At 50.4% G+C, this 16145-nt stretch overlaps 2 protein-coding genes across 3 annotated transcripts; both read right to left on the bottom strand.

The window, feature by feature from the left end:
- Window positions 1-5179: 5179 nt before the first annotated feature.
- On the bottom strand, window positions 5180-7540 carry LOC100194084 (uncharacterized). Its single transcript, NM_001367045.1, has 7 exons — window positions 7382-7540; window positions 7041-7290; window positions 6767-6919; window positions 6575-6680; window positions 6383-6497; window positions 5723-5779; window positions 5180-5601 (listed from the first exon to the last, which is right to left on the bottom strand). Exons 1-6 carry the CDS (start codon window positions 7424-7426, stop codon window positions 5753-5755), a joined length of 696 nt encoding a protein of 231 aa, NP_001353974.1. The 5' UTR covers window positions 7427-7540; the 3' UTR covers window positions 5180-5601; window positions 5723-5752.
- Window positions 7541-7732: 192 nt separating this feature from the next.
- On the bottom strand, window positions 7733-10247 carry LOC100501657 (uncharacterized). Of its 2 annotated transcripts, NM_001323549.1 has the most exons (4): window positions 10005-10247; window positions 9627-9697; window positions 9080-9523; window positions 7733-8987 (listed from the first exon to the last, which is right to left on the bottom strand). In NM_001323549.1, the coding sequence occupies exons 1-4, from the start codon at window positions 10135-10137 to the stop codon at window positions 7878-7880; spliced, it is 1758 nt and encodes a 585-aa protein (NP_001310478.1). In that variant the 5' UTR covers window positions 10138-10247; the 3' UTR covers window positions 7733-7877. The 2 variants fall into 2 exon arrangements, with proteins under 2 accessions (NP_001310478.1, NP_001183264.1); NM_001196335.1 differs by having other exon boundaries at window positions 8430-8987; window positions 9627-10245.
- Window positions 10248-16145: the final 5898 nt, after the last annotated feature.

The raw sequence follows: 16145 nt of genomic DNA, 5'->3' as shown, positions 1-16145 counted from the left end.
GGTACCTGGATTCTCAAGGCCCAGGCAAGTTGTGCCCTTGATCACTTCTTTTCACCTACTCATGTTCTAATTAATCATAATGATCTGCATAGGTTAATTTTGATGGGACCCAATAGGTTACCCTAGTTTGTCTATCTTCATACCTTGTTTACCACTGAACTTTCTGGGTAGTACTTGCTAGTGCTATATGTGGTTTTGGGTATGAAGATTACACTATTCATGATTATACTTTTGTTATCAGTTGTTATTTATGGTTCATGTTAAGATCATTATGTTAATTGGAACATGGAGAACCACTCGGGAAAACAGTGCTACCACAAGGGTTTAATGGGACGCCCTTGGCTGATTAATTAGGAAAGCTAGTGGAAGACTACCTTACCCGAAAGGGGCAAGGGCAGTAGGGGAGAGGTCAGTGCGGGAAGTGCCCTCGGGAGGATTTTGCTGCGATGGCGGTCCTGCAAGGGATTCCTGTACTGGATCTTCCTATAAACTGTAGCGGGTTTTCGGAAGCTAGTGGAACTTTGTAAAGGCCTCGTAGTGGATCCCTAGCCATTCACCTCGGAAGTGTCTTAGGGCCTTGCAAACCCTGGCGACATGGGATACACGACTTGTGGGTAAAGATGCGCAACCTCTGCAGAGTGTAAAACTGGTATACTAGCCGTGCTCACGGTCATGAGCGGCTCGGACCCTCACATGATTAATTTATGGAACTAAATTCAATTTGTCATATGCATTGCATTGCAGGTGGTGTTGTTACTTTTGTTCTATTACTTAATTGGGTTTGGTATTTACTTATACTTAGTAACTGCTAATAAAATTTTGACCAACTTTAAAAGCAATGCTCAGCTCTAACCATCTTCTTTGGTAAGCCTTACACTTCACGTGAGCTCCCACCTTTGGCGGGTTCATACACATTATTCCCCACAACTTGTTGAGCGATGAACGTATGTGAGCTCACTCTTGCTGTCTCACATACACCACAGGTCAAGACCAGGTACTGCAGGATGATGCTCATGGAGGATGCTGTGATGAGTTCGTGAGAGGTCTAGGTCGTCGTCTCCCAGTCAACTTTGGGTTGCTGGACCGTTGTCTCCTTATAATGTAATTATTTATTTTGTACAGAACTCCTGTTGTATATAAAGATGTGACATTCGATCCTGTGCCACTATACATCATATGTATGAGACTTGGTCCCAGCATACCTGGTGTTTATGTTAGCGCCCGGGTTTTGGACCCCTAAAATCCGGGTGTTACAAAAGGTGATGGGGCTGAGCCCCCGGAGCCGCTCCCGATCGGAGTTGTTGTCGAACCGCAGAAGCTTGACCCCCCGAGTGGATGGGAGGAGCTCGACCTGAATGTCGGGGCACGCAGACCCGAGAGCGGCGCCGACGAAGGCAGAGATGTCCGGGATGGTCGCAGGGTTGTCTAGGAAGGCGAACGCCAAGCGATTCTTCAGGAGAAGATCACCCTGGGGCAGCCAGGCTTCAAAGAAGTGTGTCCGGCCTTCCCAGCTGGGGGTGCTGTCGTCGCCCCCGGAGGAAGCAGGGGCCCCGGAGGAGCCAAGCGGAAAGGGAGGCGGGCCGAGGAGGCCCGGCGCAGCATCAGGAGAGCTCGGGGCGGAAGGGGGGGACCGACCGCCGTCGGACGAGCAAGGCGACGACAGCTCCCGGCCAAGCGGGTTCTTCCCACCACGGACGACCATGCGAATGTCAAAGCACTGGGGTGGGGAAACGGTTTGGGCGGTGGAGGTGAGTGGGCGGGGCAACACCGCTGCCGCTGCCGCGCAGACACGGCAGTCAGGGTGTGGTGCCAGTTTGGCGGGCTGCGGCGTAGCGGGGGGGAGGGAGGTTGACATGGGGGTGGCGAGCTTCAGCGGCTGGGCGGGGGCGGTCGCGGCCGTCGTCAGCGATTCCTCCACAGGGAAGGGGACAGCTGACCCGGGAACACGACGGGCAGGCGCGGGGATGGAGGGGCGGCGTCGGGGGTGGGGGGTTAACACCCGGGCGATCGGCATCGGGCAGAGCTTTTGCCGATGACCGAGGCGACCGCAACCACGGCAGCGGACAGGGTCGCGACAGTCGCGAACCTGGTGGTCCGACGCGAGGCAACGATAGCAGCGTGAGGTAGCGGGAGGGAGGCTGAAAGGGTGGCGGGGGGGTGGAGGGCGAGGGGGGGCTTTGGCGGGAGAGAGCACCGCTTTAAGGAAGGGGGCGCTGTCCCCGGATGAAGCGGGTGTCGCGGGACGGGCGACAGCAGGGATGGGAAGGGGCAGCAAAGCGGGGGCAGGTGAGACAAGACGTGTAATTCCTCCCCTGGCAGAGACCGCGGCGCAGCCAGAGGAGATCGTATTTCTGTAGATTTTGCGTTGTCCGGCCACAGTAGAAGGAGTGGGCGACAACGACGGTAGCACAGGGGGTGGTTGGGCTGCATTGAAGACGCCATCGTCAACCTCGGGTGACTTCGCAAGGCGATCAACAGCAAGCACTGCCGAGACCATGGAGTGGTGCGGGATGAGCACGGAGGATGCTAAGACAAGGGGACCCCTGGTCACAAGGACGTTCGCAATATTCTGACTGGCGACCGACACCCTAAATACCCACGGACGCACACACACAACACGCAGGCGATCCGGATGCACAGAAAGGAGGTAGTTTGCCGCGTTGCGGACGAAGTTGGTGTTGTAGTGCGGGAGGAGGGACGACGGGGTCAACCAGAGGTGAGCCGGGCTCTGGGGGCAGATCGAACCTAGGGTGGCGGCGGAGTGGAAGTTGGCGAGGAGCCATCCCTGCATGCATGCACCTGGGCGGAGGTTCCCCTGAACGAGCGGCACGGCACCGGCGCGAGGAGCTCGGGGGCGCGGCACGGCGTGGGGCGTGAGGCCTAGGTTGGTGGGTGGTGGGCGTTGGTTGGCGGGGGGTTGCCGGAGATCGGCGTCGGGCGGCTCCGAGTTGGAGTCGCCACCGCGGTCGCAAGGTGCGCTCGCGGGCTCTGCCATCGGTCCGTGCTCCCAGACTGCAGAGTTCGTTTATGAGCCATTATTTTTGCTTTTCTTTCTTGACAAGTTAAAATATCTCAAGTTTAATCAAAACTATAGGCTATATAGCACAAATTATAAATACTTAGCTAAGAAATTAGCTCGTCTGATCTCAACTCTCGACGAGAATAATGGAACAAACATATATAGGCCCTGAATTCCCGTATGCATGCATGCATGCTGTCTTTGAATTCGTGCTCATGCCTTTGCATCGATCGCCACCGCGCGCCTTCCATTATATTCCAGCATTAGTTCAGTTATCCAACAAGCAAAAATACTTAAGTGCAGGTCCAGTGGTAGTGCATATGGATCTTAACCTACACGTACTGTGCGGGCCACATATAGAAAACTAAGTGGGTGTTTAGTTTCTACAGAATAATTTTTAGTTGCTCTATTTCATTTCATTTTAGTATCTAAATTGTCAAGTAAAAAAACTAAAATAGTGTTTGTAACAACTTTACATTTGCAAGAACTATCGAACCCCTAGCTACCGTACCTGTGTGTAAGATATTGTTTCAGGTGATGTTTAGGCCGGCTCTCTTTTCAGTATTTGTTTATGATCACGCATGAATGTGCATGCATGCAAGGCGATGCCACTTTTCTTGTAAAGAGGGCCATCTCACAAATCTCCAGGCATTATATCCAATTGCAAGAGAATAAAGTAACACTAGCTACTACAGTACAGTAGTAGATAGCAAACCCGGCCCTATTCATAGGTTCCCATCTAGGAAGCATATAAAATTATTGCTGGAGTATGACTATAAAAGATATATATACGTACTAGCTAAATACATTGGAAAAAAACAATATAATGTGGACGGAAAAAAAAGATGGTTAAAAAGAACTATATTTTGGAATGAAGGAATTATTCGTTTTAGACCAAACATACGTTCATTAGTCAATTTATGAATGTAGTTTGTATATATATATATATCCATATTTATTCAAATGTGGACAAAAAAGGGTTAGAAAGAACTGTATCTTGGGTTTGGGACGGAGGGAGTAGCAAAGAAACACCAATGCTGCATGCAGTACAAACATATATATATGTCCACAATTGCCTAGTGTGATTCAACAGATTTTCTTTTATTTGCAGTTGTGCGCGCGCGTTCATAAGTTATTATGATGTACCAAAAATGTCTTATATCAGAACACAGTAATGTTCGATTACCATTTTTATATTTATAATTATATATGTACACATCATATTCATATGGTACGTCGTGTGGGACGTGGGGGTATCGATTCTCCTGCACTACTGCTACGCTATTGCTGCTGCTCCCTCCTATCACAGCTCACAGATAAGTGGCGTTTTCAGTTTGTCTCTAGCTACTCAACAATCAAAACTTTTATTATTACCCGCATATTGTAATGAGACGTGCATAAATTTATATACTTCTGTGAATCCTCCCCCCCCCCCTCCCACCCCCCAAAGACTACACAAAAGAGCAATTAATAAGTTAAATTCAAACTATAAACTGGTCTATCGATATCAGACAGCTAGCATCAGGACTAACTTCACTTTTTCTTTCTTATATTAACAACACCATGTACCTGCCTATAGTGTGTGGCCAGCAACACAAGGAACTTATTTGTTTTTTTAAGAAAAAAAAAAGATCTAGCGCTTTTGCAACTAAAGCGTAAACATGATCCACAAGCATATAGTACCAGCGGATTGATCTTTACGTAGTAATTAGTTTACACGCATCGCACCGCCCCTAACCAAAATGCTTCAAAAGATGAGGCAGACATGCAGGCTTCATAGCGCCAAACCAAGCAATGGCGCCGTAGAAAATTTCAGTTTTGTGGCGTGTTACCCTACCTCCGTTTCTTTTTTATTTCCGTTTCTTTTTTATTTGTCGTGGTTTAGTTTAAAAACAAACTAGCAAACGATAAATAATCGGTAGAAATGGATGGATGCACGAGCGAAACCTTTGGCGAAGAGAGTGTACTAATCTGAAAGGTGGAATTTGTCCGTACAAGATAACAAGAAGGAAGGCATTGTAAAGATCGCCGGCTCTCACGAAAAGAACGCTATCCGAAAGCTAGCTAAGCTAGAGATGCGGATTCTCGTACTACATAGGGTGATAATGGATCATAGTTCAAATGATTTTTCACAAAATATCAAGATCCTAAATAAATTTTGGTTCAAAAATAAATTGAAATAAATTGATTTTTACTGCGAGTCAAGAGTCAAGACTTGTGAATGGACTCGGCGCGCTACAGCATTATCGTTATGATGTCGATGTGGTCAGGTCACTGAATACTCAGCTACACACAGAAGGAGAGCACAACGCATGCAATGACTGACAGGCTGTTTTGTGACATTAGGTCACTGCAAAAGGTAGTGCCAAGCCTGCTGCGATGATCAACAGCATGTCGTCCACATAATAATCTAGATAATCAAGGATATAGTAACACCAAAGTTGCCAGGGCTTGTCAAGCACACATCTCCTGTACAAAATCTGCATGCAGAGTACGAGCCTCGTATCCATGCAAGATGATATGTAGCTTCCCAGCCTGATAAGAGTCAGCTAGTCCTACCGCAAGGCAGATAACCTACAGGGCTGAGAGATAAGAGAAACATGTTAGTAGCAGTGTGCATTGTAACCTCCCTACTACACCCATGACAAGGCAGTGATAATTTGATCTAGAAGCAAGCAAAAATATTTGATGCAGCGGTAATACCTACTGATTGTCGTATCCATCCACTTCAATCTACTTCTGCAAGCATGTGCCCACAACCTACTCAACAATAAGAGGGGAAAAAGAGAAGTTTCTTTTTTAGCAGACACCAAACAACATCACTTCACATTTCACAAGATAAGAAGGAAAAAAAAGGTGCTTTCTTTCACAAGCAATGGTCTCAATTAATAGAATCTGATTTCACAGTGTTTACCAATGCATTCAGGACGTCAGGTTCCCCTACTGTTGATTGGCTTCTATGCCGCTTGTTATCAGAAGTGAAATGTTTTTTTTAACCACAATTGCTTGCAGTTTTATTTCATCTTTCAAAGAAGATTATGGAACAAATACAGGCAACCTCCTTGGCATACACATGACTGACGAAAATTAATGCCAACCAACTTCTCCAATGATAGAAAAGGCAACAAATCCACAGGGCATGGCGCTCTTAATCACGAGTAGGTTGGTTTAAGAATAAACATGCAGCATACACAGCTAATTGTACAATCAACAGGGATCGCATTTAATCATGATGGTTTATATGGCTGTTATTATGATCCTGACACATTATCGTCATTGTTGCTACTTATTACCGTGGAAAAGTCAGCAGTCTTAACAGACTGAAAGGTGCAATGCTATCGCCACATTGTGATGCTTACAGACCTGTGAAATATGATCTTTAATCTTCACGCTGATGGATTCATCCAACGCCCTCTCGGCAAGCTCGTACATCACGAAATGACCTTCCGGTCCAGCAATTTTCTCCTTCAGCAAGTACCTGCATCAATGGAACCGATGAAGCAACCGAATTCTTTGCAATGGACTACAGCTTCCAGAGCGCGCACCGGGACCAACCTTTGCTGCACTAGGTGTTCGAGCGCCTGCTTATTGTTGCCAAGAACAAGGTGAGCTTCATCAGTCTCGTTCAAACCCACCCGCTTCAACTGATGCCAGAGGTCCTCTAAAATGGGATCCGAAAGAACTTGGGAACATCAGAGGAGGATGTTTTCCTAACCAAAGGATATGTTTTGATCCCCTTTTCCTTACCTTCGGGCATTTTGCCACCAGCAAGATGAATAATGCCAATGACAGCGAAAGCGAAGCCGGACAGATGGGCGGCGGCCTTGTCCTCGACGTACTTGCTGTACACCTCAGGGTCTAACATGCTGACCAGAACATAGCTCTTGGCATCCGCGTTAACTAAAGACATTTCCCACACATTCTACCAGTCATTGCCAGCCCGTAACCGCTGTGGTTGACATACAGAGGAAAGGAACAAAATAATAATAAACGAGAGAGAGAGAAAAAAAGGACGCCTTACACTGCCGCTGTGCCGGCCGGCCAGAGCGCGTGGCCGGCGCGCGGGTCCTTTGTAGCTCCCTCATCTCGTAGCCGAAGGTTGCGGCGAGCCTCTCCTTGGCCTCGTTGATGACCAGCGTGGGCAGCGCGCGCTGGCGGTAGTTCTTGGTGATGATCCCGGTGAGCTCCTCCCGCTTGATGGGGCAGTCGGAGCTCTGGTGCGTCTTGAAGAGCACGTAGCGCATCACCTCCGCCACCAGCTTGTCCTTCTCCTGCAGGAAGGGTGGGTCAGACAAACCGTCGAACACCTCGCGGGTGGGCGTTCCGCAGCGCGGAGGGTCGACGCGGCATGACGTTGCGTACCTCCTTAGAGATGTCGATCTGGGCGAGCTCGTCGCTGGTCGCCATCGGGAGAGCGCGGCGACGGGTGTTCTTGGCAGGTGTCGCCGCCCTAGGATGCGTGGAAGAGGAGACGTCGCTTGGTTGGCGGCGGGAACGAATCGAGGGTCGAGGAGAGTGTGGAATTTGCGCGCGCGCTTGGGCGGATTGGGTGTTGCGTGTTGGCGCCACCGAAGTAGAGGAAGCTTACCTGGGCCTGGCTGTCTGTTGGGCCATATATGTAAGGCACAATTTAGAGGCCTTTTGGGCTTGGACGAAGGTGTCTCAGTCTTCTTTTTACTTCTCTTTTCTTCAATTTAATAATAATACCGACTTGTCTCAACAAGATTCAATTTCCTCAAAAAGAATCAGATAACCGAATTTAGGCATTAGAAACTAATACACTTTCTTCCAGTTTGTACCATAATTCTAGCGTAGATTGTGAACAACAATTTTAGCGTAGAAATTGGAGCAAACAGTCTCAAACGCCGGCATTCTTGCCACTCTCCTTGCCGTTGTCTTGTGTGTGTCGCGGGGCCCAGAACCTGAGCCTGAGCTCCCGGCGCTCGAGCATCTTCTCCACCTCCTCGATCGGGAGACCCTTGGTTTCCGGCACGCAGACGAGCACGAAGGCGAGCGCGGCCACGGACAGGCCCCCGAAGATGAGGAACGTCCACGACGTCCCGATGGCCTCCGTCAGCGACAGGAACGACTGCGCCACGGCCAGGTTGGACACCCAGTTGGCGGTGGCCGCCGCGCCGCCACACACGCCGCGGTACCGCAGCGGGTAGATCTCCGAGTTGACGATCCACGGCACCGTGCCCATGCCGGGGGAGAAGAAGATGATGTAGAGCGCCAGGCCCAGCAGCGCCAGCCAGCCGTACCGGCTCGGGCACCCGCGGGTGTACCACAGCCGGCCCTCGCCGTGGCACGCGTCGCGCACCGTGTTGTTGGACACCAGGCACGCGCCCGGGAGGAGCCTGCCGGCGCCCGACGCGCAGAAGCCGCACTCGCTCGAACCCGCGGCCGCCTTGAGGCACCGGGTGCAGTCCCAGGACGCCCCGCCGCTGGCCGGCGACGACGGGCGGTAGGACGGACACGTCAGCGAGGCGTCGAAGCGAGCGGTCTCGGTGGCGCTCACGGCCGGGGAGTGGGACGCGGTCTCGTGGAACACGGCCGTGAGCACGCCGAGCGAGAGGATGACGCCCACGAGGCTGATGACCAGCAGCTTCCTCCGCCCCGTGCGGTCGATGAAGTAGATGCTGACGACGGAGCCGAGCGCGTTGAGGCCCGAGGTGACGAGCGACAGCGCCAGCGCCGTCTGGTTGGACGCGAACCCAGCCAGCTGCACGATCGTCGGGCTGTAGTACATCACCGTGTTGATGCCCACCAGCTGCTGGAACACCTGCAGCCCCACGCCGGCCACCAGCCCCCGGCGCACCGTCGCCGTCCGCACCAGCGCCACCAGGCTCAGCTTCTCCGACGACCCACGCTCCGCCGCCACCGACTCCTTCAGCTCCTCGATCTCCCGCTCCACCTCCTCCGCCGAGTAGATCCGCCGCAGGATCGCCTCTGCTTCTTCCGCCCTCCCCTGTTTCATTCCAGTTCGTCGTAGGCTCGTAGCCAACCAAAAAAAAAATGGACAGAAGAAAAGAAGAGTAGGCGAATTGGATGGATGGATACCTGTCTGTAGAGCCAGCGCGGGGATTCAGGCAGTGCGAGCATGAGGCCGAACTGGACGACGGCGGGGAGCGCGGCGACGCCGAGCATCCACCTCCACGTCCCCGGCGCCTTGGTGAAGGCGAGGTTGATGAGGTAGGCCAGGAACTGGCCGCCGGTGATGAGGAAGCCGTTGGTGCTGACGAGCGCGCCGCGGATCCTGGCGGGCGACGCCTCGGAGATGTAGAGCGGGGAGGTCATGGAGGCCATGCCGACGCCGAGGCCGACGAAGACGCGGCCCACCACGAGCTGCGCGGGGCGCGTGGCCGACGCCATCACCGCCGCGCCCGCGAAGAAGAGGGAGTCGGCCACCAGGATCGACGCCCGCCGCCCGAACCGGTCCGTGGTCCACCCGCCGATGGCCGCGCCGATGATCGCGCCGGCCACCGCCATGCTCACGATCATTTCCTGCATGGCATGGCGCGGTCATCAGTCAGCGTTGTTTGTTGTTTCTCGGCGCCCATCGGACGAGACTGATCCTTTTCCTTGTTGTTCTTTTGGCTCTTCTTACCTGAAGCCATGTGTTCCTGTCCACTGAAACGAAGTCGTCGCGGATGTAGAGCAGAGCTCCCGAAATGACACCTGCAGCACTCATCACACGCACGCACAGACACGGAAGCGGAGCTCACGTCACTGGTCACTTGCTCACTAATAACACGTACGATATCGTCGAACACTTTTCCAGCTAGCAGACGCTAACAGGAAATTAAACACAGTTCGGTCACCAATAGCTAGCTAGCCATATCATCTAGCTGGACACGATCATCATCCGAACTCCTATAGGGCCCATCTTTCTTTGAGCTGGATATGGCGGGTGAAGAAATGGAACTACACTACAGTGACACACAGCACAGGCAGGAAGAAGGACGCGCACGCAGTCGCAACGCACCGGTGTCGTAGCCGAAGAGCAGGCCGCCGATGCCGGCGGAGAAGGCGAGGCGGAGGACGTAGGGGTTCCTCCACGAGAGGGAGAAGCACTCCTTGAAGGTGGAGCCGTCGAACTCGTGCGCGCCGCCTTCCATGGCTGCTAGTGCTAGCTGACGACGGCACCTCGCTCGCTTCTCGTCCCTCCCGGCTCCGGCGGTCCCCCCACCCACCTTATCCTTTGGTTCTTGGACTGCTCAATCAGCTGAGCTCCCAATCAGGGCTTCGAGTTTAGACTGGTATGCGCGTGTTGTATATACTACGTGGAGCATCGTCTGTCTTGTTGCGTGTGGATTGTTACAGAGAGAGGCTGATAAAACGAGAAGATTCCGGGGCCGCCGAATTGACTCCAAGTGCGCGTGCTGTCGACTTGCAGCTTTGACTGCGCGCGCGCGTGAGCGATGGTGACGCTCTGATGATGATTAGAGGGAAAATAACAGCCACCGATCGGTATTACTGCTGTAATAGAGTAGTCCACTGTATATTAATCGGAGAAGGCATCTCATATTTGCTGCCGCCCCCCGCCCAAGCAATTCCGGGCAGAAGTGTGAGTACTTTAGGCTGCACCTGTTCCCTGGCAGAGTACATTAGCCTGCACTGCACCTTTTCAATTTTATCATTAGACCATCGACGATACAATATGTATTGATTTTTTTTTTAAAAAAAATCTCGTTTGAAGTCTGTTGTGTTAACATAATAGGAGAATTCAGATTAGTCCTCTAGTCTCTCCCAGCCTCCCAGGTAAGCAAATAGTTTCTTGTCCACGGCTATTCGTACCAAAATGCGAAGCAGGATCACGGAAAAGGCGCGGGCCAAACAAAGCGGGCGGGCAGTCGGGCATACCCTCGAAGGCTGGGTGCTCTTGCTTGCCGAACATCGCGAAGCATGCAGTCCAAGTGTGTGGCCCGGGCAGCCTGTGACACTCGTGTGGTGCCAAAGTGAGCGTGGTGACTGACTGGTTCCCACCGTTCCCTGCCTAGTGCTAGTGTCTACCAATTTGGATTCCAAATCCATATCGTTCGCATCATCCATCCCTCCCTTTCAAGATGATGAAGAGCTACTAATAATTCTTTATCCACTCCCTCCATTCTAAATTCTAAGACGTTGTTTTGGTATCATTTAGATATGTAGCTTTTGCTTATTTGCCATTAGATCTGCATGGATCAAGATGACTAGGCAAGTTCTCTGTTGTTTATTTAAGTGAGTTCTCGGATTGCTAAGTGGACTCAGTAAAGATCCTAGAAACTTAACATACATATATGTCCCAAAGTCCAATAAACGAATACAAGAAGAAAATATTACTAGGGCTTCATGTTCTCCCTGGCCTGGAAGATACGCAGAGAACTGAAGTTTCACTCTGCTGGAACCTTATCCAAGTACCTTTCTACTCCTATATCGTCCCCCCTCCAGAGAGACCATTTGTCAGTAAGCTACAGGTGGACCGGCCGGGCTAGTACAATCCCGGCCCGTCTCCACGTACTCCAGACAGATTCTTCTGTCGCGTTTGCGTGGTGCGCTCCATCAAAGCTAAAGCAAGCGAAGGGACCTGTTGTCCATGCATGCATGGGCATGGCCGCTGAACCGAAGATTGTATGGATCAATGGATGGATGGGGGAAGAAGGGAGAGCACAGCTGCATGTGCGCTCTATATGGTACAGTATAGTGGTAGGTATCAACCTGCTTTTTTTTCTTCTTCGTTGTGACACCGACACGCGTCTTTATTTGCAACACGCCAACGCCTTTATCCAAATAAAAAAAAACTCTGCTGTAGTATAGTATTTCCGTTACGCTATAAATAAAAACCAGATTGCCGTCGTGTGAAAAGGCAAAATAAAACGGAGCTGCAGTTGTAGGCAGCGGGTTTCAGGGTTCCAACTTCCACTGGTCTCTTCGTCAGTTTCTCTGCGGAACTAGGATATGGGCCGACTCGTCGCTCCAAAGGAGTAAAGGACTAGTGGACCTCAACAGTGGTGGGCCACATCAAATAACAGATTGTTCAGCCCACTAGCATGAAACTGTCCAGCCCATTGACTTTCCCGTCCGGCGGTCCGGTCCTCGGTCTGTCGGTCGGTCGGTCGTCGACTCGTCGTCTTCCCTTGCCGGACACAAACTGTACCTTTGCGCGCTCAGTCTCAGCCTCAGCTGAACTGGTAACGGTGCAATACTACTCTGCTGTGTTGCCTGATCTCTACTACTTATTAAGACGGTAAAGGGTAGGCTGCCATTCCGTGTTCTGTCATTTCCATTCCCGCAATGTCTTTCCCATTCTCCCCTCCCCGTAAAGCCCATTCCCATTCTCATTCATGTTGCTAGTGCCCCCCTCCCCGCAAATCTCATTCTCACAAATGTGGCTCCAATGAGATTCGAACCTGCGACCTCTCAAGCAAATGTGCTCGTAGCTACTACTACACCACATGTGTGTTTATGTTAATATTTGTTATAGTAAAAATATATAATACATCTCTCTCAAAGTCTACCTGCTACCTTTGCATAATGTGTAGTAGTAGATAATTATCAACGAGATTCCTGAATTATATATTTTGGATGGAGGGAGTAGTATTTAAAAAAGAGCCTTGCATGCAATTGCTTGGACGCGGTTCAGAGCGGCTGCTCCGCATTGTCCATCTTCAAATAGGGGGACCTCATGGTCGTCGCCAACACCGGCGACTCTCGGGTTGTTCTGGGCACCGCATCCGACAACGGCGCCGTCACACCATCCAGCTCATCATCCACCTGAAGCTCAACCTCCCACGTAAGTCACTACTGACCGGCCATGAATTCTTATGCGCTGGGACGACGGTCGTTGCTGACGTTGTGTGAGTGTCCTCGAACAAGATTTATGTAGAGGAGCGGCACATCCGGTGGTGCAACGGCTAGGTGTACTACCTCGCTGATGAGCCCGGGGTGCACTTCGTTTGACAGCCCAGCCAAGAGTCATCGGTACTCGTCATGTCATGCGCGTTCGACGACTACTATATCAAGGACTATGGCGTCATCTTGGCACCAGAGGTGACGCAGAGGAGGACCGACAACAATGACCACTCGCCATCGTCGGGGTAGCTTTTGTGTCGGCCTGCCTTTAATTATCTTCGCAAACACATGCACTTGCTTTTTTTGTTTAAGCAAGCGTGTATGGTGGTGCGTACCTGATGACTGACAATGTACGAGGGAACTTCTACCGGTAGGTGTGACACGTGCTCTTCAATGATGAGACCATGCAAATCGTGGCATATATCGAAGTCTGCATGATACTGATGGTTGCAATGAAATAATGAAACAGCTAAATTAAAATAACAAAATTTATGTATGGCTAGGATTATAAATGGATTATGAAATATTTTTTATAACAATATAAGACACATTTTGTATATAACTTATTATGTTATTATATGATCTCGTTGCAACGCACGGGTACTCACCTAGTTAACATATATAGTTTGATAATGACATGGAATGTATTTTAACGCTTGACTTTTTTTCCAGTGCCATGCATTTGTACACCAATTATACTCCTTTTTATATAATAGAATTGGTCGTCGGATTTTAAGAATAAAGCATAGAGGCTTCACTCATGGAAACTAAAACTTTATCTGTTATTTAGGGTCGTCGGAGGTGGTATACAACGCAAGGCCGGATGGAGCAATGAGGGGGGGGGGGGGGGGGGGGGAGGCGAACGATGCATGCCATGGAAACGAAGAGAGCGTTAAAAGAAAAGTTGATTTCAAGGGAGAGAGATAGAGAGAGGGGGGGGGGGGGGGGGGGTGATGCCAGCTTTAGCCGGCAACGTACGTATACGGTTGAGGACGCGAGATCAGCATGCAGCACTCACCCGGGTCTCTGATTCCATTTGTTTTGCATATGCATGCATCGGTCACACACGGCTTATGCGTGAGCAAGTCCTCCAAGCCACACATGGCAAGTACTGCATATGTACTCATAGTCAGTGGCGGACCCACATGGTTTGTTAAGGTGGGGCCATAGCCCCACTTTGTTTTTATAACCTAGTATAGTATACCTAGGTTTAGATATATAACAAAACAAACAAGTTTTATATATTAGATGGAGCCAACAAATGCAATAAAAACTAGGTTCTCCACCTCGAGCTCGGCTCGATCCCATTCCCTCGCGCTAGCCCACTAGCGGCTCACCCATTCTTTCAGCCATTGACCGACTAGGTGTTGGATGAGCATTGCCTTGCCTCCTCTCTTCACTCGTCGGCTCGTCATCTCGTTGTGGTCTGAGAGGCAACGCCACCACTTTGCCATGGCATCGAACATGCGAGGATAAGGGTATGATGGAGCATCAAACACGCGAGGTGAATTTAATTTCTCTCAAAGGAAGATATTAGATATTAATCCCACTTGTCTGTTATGTTCATTATTTTGCACACCAACTTAAACCTTTTTTTTTATTGCTAACTACTAGTGGTTGATGTTTTGAGTGCATTCACGTAGTCGTGGCCACCATAAGCTTATCTTGCAAGAGAAGGGGGTGAAATTTTTACCCGAGAGAGGTTGTGTCGTCAAGAAACTGACCTTGCTAGACCTCGTGATGCAAGACCCGGGGGGTGGGGGGTGGGGGTGGGGTGGGTTCACATTATTTAGCACTGCTTCGTTTAGAAACAATGTGGGACTCATGCATGGTCATACCATTGTGACCATGCATGTATATATATGGTCGTGTACCGAAACAAGCAACGAGGTTGACAAAAAAAAAAAAAGTGGAGATCTCGAAACTAGTTTTCATTTCAAAATTGAATGGGCAGCATTGATGGTTCGTGTTATGAAGAGCTGCTTGATGCTAATGAAAAAACAAGAACTTGTTCGACTTTGATAGTCTGCATGCAGCTGCTCGTCTTTGCATTTGCGCACTGCCATGGCCGGGGACAGACAGTGCACCGTACCTCCCTCGTCACGTACGCTCGCATCGGCGGCACCAGAGAGACTGCTGGCAATGCATGGGTTTTCGCTTTCGCGGCCGCGGCAGCTTGCCGGGCCTATTCCCGGAAACCGACCCACTGCACTGCACCGACTCGGCGCGCGCGGTCGGCATATTGCCATCGTCGTCGCGGCGCAGTTGCCTCTGTCAGGTCGCCACGCCATGCATGCGTGATGCATGCCCTCCATTGTTTGGCTGGTCTCTCCACTGATCGATATATATCTACCCTCCCCATGTATATGCATGCATCCAAATAAAGCAGCGCTGCATACCACGCAACGGCTAGCTTCCCCTCCTGCTGCCCTATATACGTCACCTTGCTTTGACCGTCCGGACGACGCTCGCAAATCGCAATAGCACAATACCAAACCACGATACATGCATGCTGCACTATACAAACAAGTGTGGTTACGTTCATCTACTACAAAGCGAAGCGCCAACAAACTAACGCCGCCAGCAGCTGGCCCGTCAAAAGCCACTTTTTTATTTATTTTTTTTTACAAAGGGACGCTCGATCGCCAGCTGCCCAGGCCCAGCTCAAGGCTGCTCTGGCTCCTGCTCCCTGACATCAGCTAGCTAGGGCCCCGCCCGGGGGAGCGTCGCCGTCGCGCCCTCCTCTGCCTGCTGATGCACCGCCGCCGTCTCCATGAGGTGGAGTTTATTGAAATACAATGTGAATTCTAGCGCGAGTCTTGCGTGTGAATTTTAGCGCGAGTCTTGCGAGGACGTCTGGAGGCACATGTGCAGGTCGGGTTATATCAATTAGTGGATTTATTTTCATATTAGACTATAGTTTGTCCGTCGTATATATATACAACTTATAAGTCGCACGAGAAGGTATTTTCTATGTTCTATAAGCTCTCATCGTATAATGAAGATTGACGATTGACGCTCGTGTTTTTTCTTCCTATAAAGTCTTTTCACGTAAAATTTTGTGCATTGTGTTTGGTCCATATTTGCTAACTGTACGTAGTTTGAAGTTTCCATGGTACCTCACAACACTTGATGAGCGAATTACTATGGTCATTAGTGCAGCCCCAACATGCATAAAGCTAGAAACCATGGATAGCTTGTATGTTTATTATAGTATTATGTATTTTTTTATGTCTAACAGTCTAACACCGCCAGCTCATCAAAAGCCGTACGTACGTCTTGCTCTAGTTCGAAC

Source organism: Zea mays, chromosome 7 (assembly GCF_902167145.1).
Source record: "Zea mays cultivar B73 chromosome 7, Zm-B73-REFERENCE-NAM-5.0, whole genome shotgun sequence".
Lineage (NCBI taxonomy): Eukaryota > Viridiplantae > Streptophyta > Magnoliopsida > Poales > Poaceae > Zea > Zea mays.
The sequence above is the reverse complement of the archived record's forward strand: the minus strand, read 5'-3'. Positions and strand labels throughout refer to the sequence as shown.

Coding starts and splice junctions, on each gene's coding strand:
- LOC100194084 (NM_001367045.1), bottom strand. CDS start 7,426: ATGGCGACCAGCGACGAGCTCGCCCAGATCGACATCTCTAAGGAG. Junction 7,291..7,381: donor AGATCGACATCTCTAAGGAG/GTACGCAACGTC, acceptor CCCTTCCTGCAG/GAGAAGGACAAGCTGGTGGC. Junction 5,780..6,382: donor TTAAAGATCATATTTCACAG/GTCTGTAAGCAT, acceptor ATTGTTGAGTAG/GTTGTGGGCACATGCTTGCA.
- LOC100501657 (NM_001323549.1), bottom strand. CDS start 10,137: ATGGAAGGCGGCGCGCACGAGTTCGACGGCTCCACCTTCAAGGAGTGC. Junction 9,524..9,626: donor ACAGGAACACATGGCTTCAG/GTAAGAAGAGCC, acceptor CATGCCATGCAG/GAAATGATCGTGAGCATGGC. Junction 8,988..9,079: donor CGCGCTGGCTCTACAGACAG/GTATCCATCCAT, acceptor GGAATGAAACAG/GGGAGGGCGGAAGAAGCAGA.